At 47.4% G+C, this 16,234-nt stretch overlaps 1 protein-coding gene across 6 annotated transcripts in view; it reads left to right on the plus strand.

Moving 5' to 3' along the window:
* LOC310707285 (cytochrome P450 2J2-like) overlaps nucleotides 1-16,234 on the plus strand; it is a 162,980-nt gene that overhangs the window by 13,025 nt on the left and 133,721 nt on the right. For 3 of the 6 annotated variants that reach the window (XM_083504296.1, XM_083504297.1, XM_083504295.1), the window contains exons 4-6: nucleotides 7,162-7,322; nucleotides 8,317-8,493; nucleotides 10,140-10,281. In XM_083504296.1, the coding sequence (XP_083360422.1) occupies nucleotides 7,162-7,322; nucleotides 8,317-8,493; nucleotides 10,140-10,281 (480 nt within the window). Of the gene's footprint in view, nucleotides 1-7,161; nucleotides 7,323-8,316; nucleotides 8,494-10,139; nucleotides 10,282-11,355; nucleotides 11,544-12,027; nucleotides 12,170-16,234 lie in introns of all 6 variants that reach the window. The other 3 variants (XM_083504294.1, XM_083504293.1, XM_083504298.1) reach the window with 2 other exon arrangements.

Here is a 16,234-nt window from a genome sequence, read left to right on the forward strand (position 1 = left end):
AGTTTGGTGTCATCTGCAAATTTGATCAGGATGCCCTTGAGTCCATTATCCAAGTCGTTGCTAAAGATGTTGAATAAGACCGGGCCCAAGACAGAACCCTGTGGCACCCCACTAGTCACTCTTCTCCAGGATGAAGAGGAACCATTGATGAGCACCCTTTGGGTTCGGTCAGTCAGCCAGTTACAAATCCACTGAGTGCTAGCATAGTCTAGACCACATTTTACCAGCTTCTTTACAAGAATATCATGGGGCACCTTGTCAAATGCCTTGCTGAAATCAAGGTAGGCTACATCCACTGCGTTCCCTTCATCTACCAGGCTTGTAATTCTGTCAAAAAACGAGATCAGGTTAGTCTGACATGACTTATTTTTCAGAAATCCATGCTGACTATTGGTGATCACAGCATTCCTTTCTAGGTGCTCACAGACTGTTTGCTTAATGATCTGCTCCAGAATCTTCCTTGGTATTGAAGTCAGACTGACTGGGCGGTAATTATTTGGGTCCTCTCTTTTCCCCTTTTTGAAAATAGGGACAACATTTGCCCTCCTCCAGTCTGCCTGGACTTCGACTGTTCTCCAGGAATTCTCAAAATGACAGCCAGTGGTTCTGAGATCACATCTTCCAGTTCTTTTAATACTCTTGGATGCAGTTCGTCTGGCCCTGGAGACTTGAATACATCTAAACTAGCCAAGTATTCTTGTACTATCTCCTTAGTTATTCTGGGCTGTGTTTCCTCTGCTGAATCATTTGCTCCAAATTCTTCAGGTCGGGCATTGTTTTCTTTATCAGAGAAGACTGAGGCAAAGAAGGCATTGAGGAGTTCAGCCCTTTCTGTGTCCCCTGTTTGCATTTCACCATCTTCTCCTCTGAGTGACCCCACTGTTTCTTTGTTCTTCCTTTTGCTACGGACATACTCATAAAAGATGTGATGGTCATCCAAACTGAATTCTCCCATTCCCGTCCATTTTATTTCACTGATGCCCAGGATGTCAATATTTATTCTTGCCATCTCATTTTTGACCATATCCAACCTACCCAAGTTCATGGTTCTTACATTCCAGGTTCCTATGTGTAGTAGGTATGAGTTACTCGTGTGTAAACTGGTGCCTCTCTAGGCTAATTTGCCTTGTTAAACCTTTCTGACTGCGCAGCCCCTTCTCATAGCGGCTGCCTCAGTCACTGGCAGAATCCGTCAGTGGGCGTTTCTTGAACCTCTTCCAGCATAAAAGTTGTTTGACGCCCAGTCTCTGCCTTCTCTCACTGCGCTGGAGCCTCCTGCACAGGGAGGGCGTGGGCAGCGGAGGACCTGGGCTCTCCTCACTGAGGTCCAGTGAAGAATCCTGGAGCCCTCTCTCCGATTCCCCCATCAGCCCCCCTCTATCCCTCGTGTTGCGCTGAATTGCTTCCCCCTCTACTGGGCTGTTTCTCCCCCTGCTGCTGGGTCCTTCTCCTGCATCATCAGAGAGCCTCCCCTTCGCCTCTCGCTCTGATGTCAGTTCCCTGACATCCACCTCCCCTCCAGGACCTCCTCCACCCCTGGACCAACCTGTGGAATCAACTTCGTCCCCTTCGTCGGCCGACAAGGCGGGAAACCCTCGGAAGGAACTGTCACCATCTTCTGTGGATTCGAAACCCACTTCCCACCCGCTCTTATACCTGCCAACAGGGTGGTCCTCCCAGTCTGATTCTTCTTCCTCCAAAACCTCTCCTCCCTCCTCTTCTGAGTCAGAAAATCCCTCAAAAACCTCCTCATCATCTGTGGTTCCAAATTGCTCCTCCCAGAATCTCCCTAGGGGTTGGGGTTTGTCCGGGAACTGGCGGTGGAATACCTCCACCAGATACCTGTCGTCGAAGGCTTCCGCAGGAAGCCACGTGTTTTCGGACCTGGGTTCCCCCTCCCACGTTACCAAATACTCCACCTGGCGCCCTCGCCACCTTGAGTCAAGTATTTCCGTGGCCCTGTGATGGTGTTCCCTTTCTTCTACCTGCGGGTGTGTGGTGACTTCTTCCTCTTGCCCCTGAAATGTCCGCCCCTCCCTGTGCGGTGAGAGCAGGGACCTGTGTAATACCGGGTGTATTTTCATGCTATCGGGCAGTTTGAGCTTAAATGCCATGGGATTTACCTGCTGTGTTACCTCAAAAGGTCCCAGCCGCCTGGGCTGAAACTTCTTGCACCCCCCTTTGAAAGGTAACCCTTGGGTGGACAGCCACACCCGGTCCCCCACCCGTATGGTTTCCCCTTCCCTGCGGTGCTTGTCTGCCTGCCTCTTGTAAGTTTCCTTGGCCCGCTCCAAGTTCATCTTAAGTTGCTGGTGCAGGGCTTCCATTTCTTCCACAAACTGCTCTGCTGCGGGTACACTCCAGCTTCCCTCCCCACACCCCGGGAAGGCCCTGGGATGATACCCATGGTTGGCCATTAATGGGCTCATTCCCGTGGACACATGTTCCGCGTTATTGTATGCGAATTCAGCCAGTGCTAGTTTCTCTACCTAATCGTTCTGCCTTCCGCTGACGTAGCAGCGTAGGTATTGCTGGAGTATACTGTTCACTCTTTCTGCTTGCCCGTTGGTTTCCGGGTGTCTCGCCTTCGAGAAACCCACCTCGACCTGCAGCAAGCTCATGAGCTTCCTCCAGAACCGGGAAGTAAATTGTTTTCCGCAGTCAGAGATAACCCTCAAGGGGGCGCCATGCAGCCTGAAAATGTGCTCTACAAACAACCGGGCTGTTTCCTCTGCCGTTACGGCATGTGAGCAAGCTATAAAATGGCACATTTTTGTCAGTAGATCGACCACTACCATGACCGCTGTTTTTCCCCGGGACTTGGGCAAATCTGTCATAAAATCAATGGACACCACCTCCCAGGGTTTTCCCGGCATGGGTAAGGGTTCCAGTAGACCTGCGGGGGCAGTCCGCTCCCCCTTTGCCCTTTGGCATTGGTCACACCCCCGTACGTATTCCCGTACATCCTCCCTCACCCTAGGCCACCAGAACTGCCTGGTCACAAGTATCATGGTTTTGTGCTGTCCAAAGTGCCCCGCTGTGGGGTTGCCGTGGAGTTGTTTGAGTACTTTCCCCCTCAGGGTCTCCCCCGGTACGTACAGCGCGCCCCTATAGTACAGCACCCCTTCCTTCTCCTCAAACCCTTCTTGGGTTCCTCCCCCGCCCCGAAGTTACCGGATTTTTGTTTGCGTGAACTCGTCGTTTCTGGTCAGTCCGGCTAGTTCTCTTTTCGCCCCCAAAGTTCCCCCACATACCCTTCGGTCCTCGGGGATCACGTGTCGTTTCTCCGGTGGCCCCTCTCCTTCCAAGTACTCTGGTTTGCGCAATAGAGCATCTGCTCTTACATTTTCCTCTCCGGGCACGTATCGGATCTCAAAGAAAAACTTGGAGAACTCCTGTGCCCATCGAATCTGTCTCTGGTTGAGTACTCGTGCGGTCCTCCAGTACTCCAAGTTCTTGTGATCTGTGCAAACCTGGATCTGTTGTTGCACCCCTATCAGTAGATGACGTCAACGACGAAAAGCCACATAGATCGCCAGCAGTTCACGGTCATACACGGTATAGTTTTGCTCCGACTTGCTCTGTTTTCTCGAGAAAAATGCACACGGTTTCCACTCCTGCTTGCTCCTCCCTGGCTGCAAAAGGACCGCCCAGACGGCTCTGTCGGATGCGTCGGTCTCTAGCCTCATGGGTTTCTCCAGATCCACCTGCAGGAGTTGCTCTTCCGATGCGAACGCCTTCTTCAGTTTTTCAAAGGAATGTTGGGCCTCCTCTGTCTACACAAATTTCTTTTTGCTACTGAGACAATCCATGATGGGTGCTGTCAAGTGGGCGAAGTTCTTGATGAACTTCCTGTAGAAGTTGCTGAACCCTAGGAACCTCTGCACATCCTTACGTGTTTTGGGAACCTTCCACTCCAGCACTGCCTGCACCTTGCTTGGGTCCATCGCCAGGCCCTTGTCAGACAACTTGTACCCCAGAAACTCGACTTCTCTGGCGTGAAACTGACATTTTTCCAGCTTGACCCACAGCTGGTGCTTCTGCAACCATTGTAACACTTCCCTGACGTCTCTAACATGTTGCTCCTCATTGTCCGAATATATTAAGACGTCGTCCAAGAAGGCTTCACAGTTCTTGTACAGCAGAGACCCCCAACACGTGGTGCATGAAAGCTTGAAAACAGGCGGAGCCCGACTGTAATCCAAAAGGCATAACTAGGTACTCAAAGGCACCTAGGGGTGTGAACATAGTGGTCTTCCATTCATCCCCCTCCCTCATCCTAATCAAATTGTATGCGCCCCTGAGGTCCAGCTTGGTAAAAATCTTCCCTTTCCTCACTCGTGTTAAAATATCGTCAATCCTGGGCATTGGGAAGGTCACAGGTTCCGACACCAAATTGACGCCCCTATAGTCCACGAGCCTGGGTTTATTTGTGTCTTTTTTGTCCACAAAGAACACCGGACTGCCCCCCACCGCTTTTGATTCTCTGATGAAACCTCTTTTCAGGTTCTTGTCAATAAACTCCCGCAACTCCTTCATCTCCCTGTCCGACATGGCATACAGCTTACCCACTGGCAGCTGAGCCCCCGGGAGCAAGTTGATCTGGCAGTCAAAGGGCCTATGGGGTGGCAGTCTATCTGCCTCCTTCTCGCTGAAGACCTCTCGCAGATCTTCATATTGTGGCGGCACCTCCCCCTTCTGCTCCACAGCCGACCCAGCCACCCTGCCCACGCTCATCCTTGGGATTTCTCCTCCTAGGCAGTGTTCCAGGCAGTAAGCTGACCCAAAGGTGACTGTACTCTGATGCCACGCCACCACTGGATCATGTTGTGCTAGGCAGCTCATCCCTAATATTATTGGGGGCCCTGCTAGTGAGGCGACGTGAAAGGCGATGGTCTCCGAGTGCCTGGACACCCTCATTCTCATTGGTGGGGTCTGGTGTGTCACCCCCCCCCGAAGCTCCCTCCCATCAATGGTGGTCACTTGCAAGGGGAAATCCAAAGGCAGTAAGTGGAGCTGGTGCTCTAAGGCAAAGTCTTTGCTGAAGAAATTACAGGAGCTGCCTGAATCCAGCATCCCTTTCACCTTGACTGGGTGCCCGTTTGGGAGTTCCAGCACCACTTCAATGGCTATTGCCGCCTTGGGGGGGTCTGGTTGGGGCACTTCGACTGGTTGCTGGCCTGGCTGCTATGCCCCTTGCGTGGCAGCCAAGCATTCCCGTTTCCCTGCTCCTGTTCCTTTACCACCTCCTCCTCACCCCCTGCGGCTCCCACCATTCCTTGCCAGGCCTTTCTTTGAGAGCAGGCTCTGGCAAAATGTCCTGGCCGCTGGCAAAGGAAACACTTCTTGGTGGTTTTCCAATCCTTTCTCTCCTTTTTGCGCCCTTCACTGATGTTTGAAACTTCCCGCGCGCGCGCCCCATCTATTTCCATTGGCTCCGCTGGCGGGGAAGGCTGCCTTGGTGTTTCAGGAATGCGGTAGTCATGGTAACGTTGCTCTCTCCCTTCCCGCCTCTCCTGGGCCCGTGCTTCCTGCTGTACGCCAATCGCAAGCACAGCCTTGGTCAGCTGATCCATCCCCTGTGGGCGGGGTGTGTGGGAAAGCTCATCCTTCACCGTTGGGGACAACCCCTCCTCAAATAGCATTTGTATGGGTTCAGAGTCCAATTGCAACCCGAGGCGATGAACTATCATAGCAAAGCGCGACCAGTAGTCTCTCACTGACTGGTTCCCCTGCTTACATTTCATCAGTTCCCGTTTTGTCACACTTTGTTGTACATCACTGGAAAACATTGCATCCATCGCCTGAAAGAATTTCCGCAGGTCCTGCATGGCAGCATTTTGCATCGCCGTAAGGGGCCTGATCCATTCCCTGGCCCCATCTTTCAGGTGACCAACTATATATGCTACCCTCGCCACACCGTCGGCAAAATCGTCATGCTGCAGTTCCAATGCGTACTCTATTTCCGTTCGGAACACACCAAAGTCCTGCGACTTCCCCCCAAATTTGTGCACCAGTCCCGGTACCTTCCTTGCTATGGGGGTGGGCCTGACCTGTGCATCTTGAGACCGCCTTTCTTCCAGCCGCGCCGTCAGAATGGCCACATGCTGCTCCAATTCTCGGTTCCTCTCCACCAGAGTTTTCTCTCCAGCTGCACCCTCCTGGGCTTTGGCTTCTCCGCTTTTGCTCATGATGCTGCCTGTCCGCTGCTGTGCACGAGCAACTTTCAGGGACTGACGGATTGCTGTAGTAGGTATGAGTTACTCATGCGTAAACTGGTGCCTGTCTAGGCTAATTTGCCTTGTTAAACCTTTCTGACTGCGCAGCCCCTTCTCATAGTGGCTGCCTCAATCACTGGCAGAATCCATCAGTGGGCGTTTCTTGAACCTCTTCCAGCATAAAAGTTGTTTGACGCCCAGTCTCCGCCTTCTCTCACTGCACGGGAGCCTCCTGCGCAGGGAGGGCATGGGCAGCGGAGGACCTGGGCTCTCCTCACTGATGTCCAGTGAAGAATCCTGGAGCCCTCTCTCCGATTCCCCCGTCAGCCCCCCTCTATCCCTGGTGTTGCGCTGAATTGCTTCCCCCTCTACTGGGCTGTTTCTCCCCCTGCTGCTGGGTCCTTCTCCCGCATCATCAGAGAGCCTCCCCTTCGCCTCTCGCTCTGATGTCAGTTCCCTGACACTATGCAATATTTTTCTTTACAACATCGGACTTTCCTTTCGCTTCCAGGCATATCCGCAACTGAGCGTCCTTTCGGCTTTGGCCCAGCCGCTTCATCAGCTCTGAATCTACTTGTACTTGTCCTCCGCTCTTCCTCAGTAGCATGTTAGACGCCTTCCGACCTGAGGGGATCATCTTCCAGCGTCATAACTTTTATATGCCTGTTGTCTTTGTCCATGGAGTTTTCTTGGCAGGGATACTGGAGTGGCTTGCTGGTTCCTGCTCCAGGCGGATCACGTTTAGTCAAAACTCTCCACTATGACCTGTCCATCTTGGGTGGCCCTGCACGGCATAGCTCATAGCTTCTCTGAGTTATTCAAGCCCCTTCGCCACGGCAAGGCAGTGATCCATGAAGGGGATGAGCTAACATTAGTGGGGATGAAGTGGGAATGAAGGGGATGAGCTAACATGAGCTAACATTAGTATAACTTTATTTTTCAGGACAGCCACTTGACCCCTCCATGCCCATTGCTACTTCAGTCTCCAACGTGATATGTGCTCTGGCTTTTGGGCACCGGTTTGCTCTTGAAGATGAATGGTTCCAGAAGCTTATAAAAGCCATAGAATTTATCCTACAATTTCTAAGTAGCTTTGGTTATGCTGTGAGTAGTCATTTCCATTCCTGCCAAAGGGCTTTAATACCTCCCAAGGGCTTTAATACCACAAATCAATATTCTGATAGAGGGTTGGAGAAGTGAGATCAGGTTTAAATTGATCTGAGATAAGGGCCACTTACTATCTCACAGCCTGATCAATTGCTTATGATTATCACTGAGATAAAAAACACACCAAAACCCCCCATAAAAAACAACAAAAGAAGACTTTGTCCACCACAGGAGACTCTTTGGAGGGAAGATGGGACAAAAATGGAACAATGACCTTGAGAACAGGTCATCTAGAGTCCACCAAAGGGAACAGAGGTGAACAAAATAATATTCTCAAGAAGGGAATTACATCATTTTGTTGCCATCATGGAAAACTAAATGTGTCTACTCTGTACCCACCTAGCAGTGGCAATCATGATGGCATCCATGGTGAGGCCCCTGCAGCCACCACTTGGCTGGAAATTTTTTTTAATGAAAGAGAGACCAGCAACTCAAGCACTATCGCTATTGCTGAGGAAAGCAGCCCCCTTCTGGATGATCAACTAAACCCTTTCCTCAAATTTAAGTTCAGTTCTCTACATTTCTACCTCCATTCCTAATCTGTAAAAAATAAAAAAAGTACTCATGAAACTTACTTGAATTTCCCCCCATACCTATTCTCCACCCACCCCCACCTACCATAAAAGGCACTAACTTGTTCCAGGATAGGTCCTGTGATTGTGCCCAGTTCTGGAATTATACCTTGGAGCTGGGAAAATATTGTGAGCCATAGTTTTCTTTCACATTTTCAGCTAGGGATAATTCACAGAATCCAATCATTGTGGGATTCCAGAGAAGCTATAGACACCTTCCTTCTTCTTACTGAGAAACTAATATGCTAGCCCTGAAGAAGAATTTAGATCATGTTTTTTTAAAGTGCCAATCCAAAGCACAAACGGTGTGACCAAGCTTCCTCATGGTAATGGCAGCATTTCTGCTATCTTTCCTTTAGCTTTGTGAAATTCTCCCATGGCTCATGAAACATCTCCCAGGGCCCCACAAGAAGGCCTTGTCCTGCATGGAGATGGTGCTTTCATATGCAAAGGAGGAGATAGAGAAGCATAAGGAGAATCAGTCTCTGCATGATCCACAGGATCTCATTGATTTCTATCTATTTCAGATGGAGAAAGTAAGTATCAGCTTTGAAGCTAAATACTGCTCATCCAAGGAATCATTATATTCCCTGTTATAAGTGAATACTAATCTCTTGCCTGGAAACCAGCACCTTTTTTCTGAATCTCAGTTGAAAATGGCATTGAGTTCTCACCAAATATTTCTCACATTCAATTTAGTTGCTAAAGTGGGTTGACATCCATCCATAAGCATCTATAGAAATGCCTAGGAAATGTGAGCTTAAAGGACTGGAGACTTAAGTGTGTTAAGGGGTCTTGCTTTGGAGCATTCCTTCTGTACATAAATTATTTTGGATTGATGTTCATCCAACATTCAAATGTGGACTGAAAAAACAGAAAATCCTAAACAAAATGCCCATAAACTAGAGTATGACTTCAAATCCCTGTCTCATCTATCTTCATATACTAGAAAGGACAATATATATATATTCATCTTTCCCTCTTTGAACAATGTTTATCATAATGACAAACGAATGGTTAAATATGTTTAGTGGTAAGTGCCATATTTCAACAAAATTGTCATCTTTTTATGCCAATTATGCGACGATTATTTTGTGAAAAAGAAAGGCACGACCCTTATGTGAGGAAACTGTTTTTATTAACAAACATAATTATGTTTCTATTGCTTATTATTCTATTGCTTGAACAATGTTTATCATAATGACAAACAAATGGTTAAATACGTTTAGCGGTAAGTACCACATTTCACCACATAATTGCCACAGTTTTATGCCAATTATTCTTTTTTAAAAAGGTGGGTGCAATGATTATTTGGTGAAAAACCAAGGAACGACCCTTAATTGAGGAAACAGTCTTTATGAAGAAACATAATTATGTTTATATTGCTTATTACTTGTTACTAACTGTTTTTGGTGTGATTAGGATGCTCAGAATATGTGTGAACAGGTACAGGAAGGATAATAGGTAGTCCAAACTGGGGCAAGGCATTCTCATGCACGCTTACAATGCCCTGTGACCATTATTTGGTGAATGCTTTGGAACTGATTTGAAAAAAGGAGCTCGACTATTATATGGTGGTGAACATTAGGCAGTGAAATATGTAGCACACATTTTGAATATCTGCTGCCAGAGTTTCCATTGGATCCCCCTCTTCATGCCAGTATTGGGTTATTATGCCAACTCACAGATCCTGAAATCTAGCACCAGCAGCTACTGCTGTAAATTCAAGAAAGTGTGTGTGTGTTTTTTATCATAACCAGCTATAAAGTGGAAGGCTGGTCCACCCATGAGGCAGGCTGTGAGAGCTGCCTTGGGCAGTGGAATGCCAACAGGAGGCATCTCTGGGGATGTGCTGCCTAGCCAGCCGCTAGTGTAGAAGCAAAGGGGGCAGCTTCTGGCAAGATTTCACCAAAATCTTTCAAGATCTTACCAAGCTCCCTTTTGTTGTTGCCACTTTGTGGGTACTGCTGTGCAACCTAGGTAAGGCAGGTGGCAGCAACTGTACGGCGATGGTGGCAACACCTTCCCATTTCAACTCAGGCAGTGTAAGAGGACACCCCATCCCTCATGAAGCATGTGTGGGTGGTATGGTAATAAGTGGGGGGAATAAAATAAAGTAAGTGCTGAAGGACAGAATGTAATGATGTAAATGACATGTCACTTCCCCCATTTTCAACACCAGAGCAAGAATGACCCGGAGTCCACCTATGATGAAGAAAATGTGGCTTGGTGTATTTCTGAGCTCTTCATAGCAGGGTCAGACTCAACCACAGCTTCTCTGAAATGGGCACTTCTCCTCCTGACAAGTCATCCAGATGTCCAAGGTGAGAGAGGAGAGCCAGGTCTTCTCTTGATCACTAGGGTGGAGCATAATTCTTTAAAGGTTTCATATTGGAAAGAGTTAAATGTGAGTTTATGATGAAAGTTATGGAAGGCAAATTTTATTGACTTTCATGACTTTCATGTCTGGAAAGATCAGTTTCCCTCACCAATATTTTCCTACATAGTTTCTGTAAAATATAAATTTCAGAAGTAAAAATGTAAAATGCCCACAATGCCCTCTTCTCACATGACATTTCCAGTCTATGATTACTGGGACAGGTAGAGATGGAGGGTCTGAATGTGTAATGGAATTGGGATAGGAGAGGGTTGGTGCAGTGGATGGGCCTCCATTGTGAAACTAAGGTTGGCAGTTCGAATCTGCATGACAGGTGAGCTCCCGTTGCTCTGTCCCAGCTTCTGCCAATGGAACAGTTCGAAAGCATGCCAGTGTAAGTAAAGAGGTAGTGCTGCGGTGGGAAGGTAATCAGCATTTCTGTGTGCTCTGGCACTCATCATGCTGTCCAGTTGTGCCAGAGGTGGTTTAGTCATGCTGGCCACATGACCCCGAATGCTGTCTGTGGATAAACACCACCTCCCTAGGCCTGAAAGTGTAATGAGCACCACACCACATAGTCTCCTTTGATTGGACTTAACCGTCCAGGGGTCCTTTACCTTTACCTTTATATGAGTGATGCTAGCCAAAGAGGAAATGAGGAAATGAGGATTAATGAAACTAAGTGGGAAATATTGAGGGCAGGGGATTTAGAACACACACACACACACACACACACACACACAGGAAGCCTTTGATCTCAGCCCTTCAGCAAATCCAGCCAGCTCTGGTAACCAGAAACAACTGCGATGAGCTTCACTTTCAGCCTTTTCACACCTGGGATCTAGAGTGGGGAAGAATCATGTACACAGACGAGCTCTTTGGAGGACCAGGTGACCTAAAAATGCAAGAAGCCTGGACTCATTCACAGAGGATTATGGAATGTGTTGAAGGGAAATAAATGTCCATCTGAAATAAAATGCAATATTCACAATAAACCTTCTGTTTCCATCATTCTCTTCAGATAAAATGCACAAGGAAATAGAAGATGTCATAGGTTCTGCTCACTCAATCTGCTATCAAGACAAGAAGAAACTGCCCTACACCAATGCTGTGATTCATGAAATGCAGCGCTTTAAATACGTCACTTTTTTGGGGTTCCCTAGGCAATGTACAAAGGATTTCAAGCTGCATGGTTTTCTCATTCCCAAGGTATAACAGTGTGATACAGCTGCACTCCTGTAGCCCAAGAGCAAAGAGCAGCAGAAGGTTGCATATTGAGAGATGCAGCCAGCCGTACAGGAAGTTCCTGTCTAGTCAAAAATATGAAGGGCAAGAGCAGGAGCTCCATCTGCAGACATGTTACACCATCAACAAGTGCCATTCCATGGGGCAATTGTGGCAGGGGAGGAGCATGTAGTGACCAGAAGTCTCAGCCTGGTTGTGAGCTTTCATTTTAAAAGAGGTGGTGGAAAGCCCTCTTGTGTTCCTGCCTGTACAGAAATTTTGTTAAGGTGAAGAATACAAAACCAACCCAACCCCCCCCCCCAAATAATAAATAAATAAATAAATAAATAAATAAATAATAATAAATCACACAGGTCTCTGCAATGATTAGTCTTGGGATAGTGTGGGACAATCCAGAAATGTGTTGATCTGAATGCATTCCAAATCACTTGTTTCAAATCACTTGCAGGGGACTGTTATTGTTCCTGATCTACGCTCTGTTCTTCTTGATCCAACACGATGGGAGACACCTGCAGAGTTCAACCCAAATCATTTCTTGGACAAGGATGGACAATTTGTGAACAGAGAAGAATATCTGCCATTTGGTGCAGGTAAATGCAGAAGACCAAGCTATGTTGTGATCTGTAGATGTGCTTATCTGTCTGCTTCCAGAAAATGACATCAGCAGCAGCACAGGAGGGAGTGGGCCAGAGCAGTAGCAGCGTCCTTCTGGCTGGAGTAGCACTGCTGGTCAGCAGAATGGGGCAAGGCAGTGGCAAGTTAAGGGGATCTCTGGGTTGGTGGCTTGGGGCCAGAGCCATAGCTAGGTGATCTTGTGCCCCTGACAGAACTGTCCAGATTACGCACCCTAGCCACAGACAAATTAGCACTTCTTTCTCCTCTCCTCCATGCCCCCCCCCTTCAATTCCTCACACACTTCACCTTGTATTGAATTCTTTCACAGAAAATACAATATTTAATTTATTATTTCTTAATAAAAGGTTTCAAAGAAAATGACATTATGATGGAAGTTGACAGTTTTTTTACTGATTTGTTCCACAATGATAACTTTATATTATACTTTCACAATATCTTCCATGCCACTGGTTTGAAGCATGCTTATGAGAGGTGTGACAAAATCGTTGGGCTAAAAAGCAACTCTAACAGAGAGCTTACAAAATGCCTGTTAAAAATGAATTGCACAATACTATTGTAGACATACTTCCAACTCTTCAAAAGAAAAGAACTGTTGCTAACACAGATAAAACATTTACCTAGATAATTTCTGACAGTACCCAGTTCTTTTTGAGTACTCAATAATACTTCACACAACAAAGCAGACCAAAGTACAAGATGGCTCAGTCGGTAGAGCAGGAGACTCTTAACCTCAGGGTCATGGGTTCGAGTGCCGCGTTGGGCAAAAGATCCCTGTATTGCAGGGCATAGAGCTCGAAGACCCTTGGGATCTCTTCCAACTGTATGATTATCTCTCTCTCTGTGTGTGGATTTTCACCTTTCTGGTCACACTTCTTTGAAGTCTCTCAGCCCCACTCACCTCACAGAGTGTTTGTTGTGGAGAAGGAAGGGAAAAGAGAATGTTAGCCGCTTTGAGACTCCTTCGGGTAGTGATAAAGCGGGATATCAAATCCAAACTCTTCTTCTTCTAAAGTATGCAATTCTTATAAATCACCTGAAGTGTCAGAAAGCATCGCACAGGTAGTAAAACTTGGCTTAGTTACAAACAGTGGTAAAAGCTAAATAATTGCTATAGGAACATGAGAGTGTCTTGTAAGAACCATGTGGTCTGAGCTTGGAGTAACTACATCAGACCTCTCTATCCAGTGAGCTTCTCAGTTGGCCTGAGGGAGAACAATAGGTCTGAAGTAAACATGGCAGGACAGGTTACTCCATGGTCTTAACCCCTTTCTGCATTGCTGATTTGGGCAGTTGACCAACATTTTCCTTTCATTTTTTTAAAATCAAGTTTTATTGAAATTTTATACGTAAGTCACAATAAAAATTATACTAAACTAAAAAGGAACATAGAAAAAAGATGAGGAAAGGAAGTAAAGAAAGAAAAGAAGAAAATACAAAGTCCTCTATCAAGAGTAAATCTTCACCCTTATTCTGCACACAGAAAAGTGAGTCCTCCCAGTTCTCACTTAGGAGCTAGACCCTCTTACCCTGGCTTCCAGCCCTGGGCAATCCTCTCTTCCCCTCCGCTCACACCAGGCCCTGTTAGAATTCCTGCTCCGTGATTGCAGTCATGGGATTGTTGTCCTGACAACGGTTATGGGTCCATGGATCGGGGCCACAGACCCAGTTCCAGACGAAGAAGAATCGGGGGCTGTTTTTATCTCGGTTGGAATCTCCTGGAACTGGCAGTGTGAGGCAAGCACCTTCCGAGACAGAAGGGAAAAAAGCTGCGAGGAGACAGACTGTGAGTAAAGCCTGTGCTTGAAAATTAAAGTAAAGGCAGGCCAGACTGTTTTGTGCCAAAGCCAGCGGCTCATGCACAGAAGAAGGCAAGGAGCCTTTGAAGTTCTTGCCAGGCAATTAAGGCCGGCAGAAGAAGGCTTGATTTATAGCCGTCTGATAAGGACAGTAAAAGGTTGTTCCAGCTTGAACTAAGCTGGGGAACAGACCTTTTGGAAGGGTAAAAACCAAGTCCTTAAGTTAAATAGAGGGAAGGGAAAAGTGGCCTGATGCGGCAGGACTTTGGCAAGAATGTAGCCATGATTTATGTGTTACAAAGGGAGGACATATCCCGATGCTTCTGAAGCATTTTCCTGAGAGCAGAATGGGAGTGGTAGAAGGCAAAAGTGGGATTCCTGCTGCGGCAAGACTTTGCCAAAACAATAGCTGTATGTGAAACTTCAGCTATGGGGGAGGGAGCAATTTCCCCTGATGCTGCGTAGAAGTAGCAGACATGGACTTTAAGAAGATAGGATTCTTCTGATTCATTCCCTGTGAGTTTGGAAATGTGGGGGAGCAGTGTTTTGTTCCCAAAGCTGTACCAGCAGTTTGAGACACAATCTATGTCTGATGTTAGACAGTGTGTACGTTCAGCAGGAATTGAAGCTGTATCACACGATGGACACTTCAAGATGGGGGAGGTGGCTGATCGGGGTGCCAGAAAGGTTCAGAGGGCTAGATTTGCTGTTTCTGACGCCCACATGCAGTGGGAGGCAATGGCTCAGCAGACTGCCAGAAGTCACGCCCTGAGGGAAAGCTGATACAGTATCTCAGGGAGGCATCATGGATGAGAAGAGGCAGAGCTGTTTTCTTGAATGCACGAGGGGGGTGTTTCCTGTTCCGGGGGGAGGACTGTCCAGAACGGAAGGAGAAGAAGGGGATCTGGCTACGACGTCATCCCAACCATCACTGCAACCAGCAGGTGGCACTGCTAAGGTCGAAGCAGTGGAAAGTTGTTCATCTGAGAAGTTTGGACAGCCTCCAGAAGTCAGGGAGGCTTGCAGCATTTCTGACAGGCGACATGAAGCAAGGCCAGAGATGCAGAACTTCAGCACAAATTTGGTGACCGGCTGTTCCAGTGCAGAGGTGCAAGAATCTTCTGTGCTAGATTCTGAGGTGGAGGCACACCTTTGTGGAAGATGGAACTGGTTCACCACGTGTATGCCACAGAAGGATCCGATCCACCAGTTGAGTGGAGATTCCTTAGAGGTGCACAGCACCTGGACCGTGGAACTGAAAAGCTGTAACGTTGTGATGTCTAACGTGTTTTTCATTCCAGGTTGAGAAGCCCAGCTGATGCAGCTTGGCTGTTCTGTTTATGGCAACAAACAGAACGCAACCACCCAGAAGGACGAAAATGACATTATAAATGGCTTAGAATCATAGAATCCTAGAGTTGGAAGAGACCACAAGGGCCATCGAGTCCAACCCCCTGCCAAGCAGGAAACACCATCAGAGCACTCCTGACATATGGTTGTCAAGCCTCTGCTTAAAGACCTCCAAAGTAGGAGACTCCACCACACTCCTTGGCAGCAAATTCCACTGTCGAGCAGCTCTTACTGTCAGGAAGTTCTTCCTAATGTTTAGGTGGAATCTTCTTTCTTGTAGTTTGGATCCATTGCTCCGTGTCCGCTTCTCTGGAGCAGCAGAAAACAACCTTTCTCCCTCCTCTATGTGACATCCTTTTATATATTTGAACATGGCTATCATATAGAATCATAGAATCATAGAATCATAGAATCATAGAGTTGGAAGAGACCACAAGGGCCATCGAGTCCAACCCCCTGCCAAGCAGGAAACACCATCAGAGCACTCCTGACATATGGTTGTCAAGCCTCTGCTTAAAGACCTCCAAAGTAGGAGACTCCACCACACTCCTTGGCAGCAAATTCCACTGTCGAACAGCTCTTACTGTCAGGAAGTTCTTCCTAATGTTTAGGTGGAATCTTCTTTCTTGTAGTTTGGATCCATTGCTCCGTGTCCGCTTCTCTGGAGCAGCAGAAAACAACCTTTCTCCCTCCTCTATGTGACATCCTTTTATATATTTGAACATGGCTATCATATCACCCCTTAACCTCCTCTTCTCCAGGCTAAACATGCCCAGCTCCCTTAGCCGTTCCTCATAAGGCATCGTTTCCAGGCCTTTGACCATTTTGGTTGCCCTCCTCTGGACACGTTCCAGTTTGTCAGTGTCCTTCTTG

The sequence above is a fragment of the Podarcis liolepis genome (assembly GCF_965112155.1).
Source record: "Podarcis liolepis genome assembly, chromosome: 5".
Classification (NCBI taxonomy): domain Eukaryota; kingdom Metazoa; phylum Chordata; class Lepidosauria; order Squamata; family Lacertidae; genus Podarcis; species Podarcis liolepis.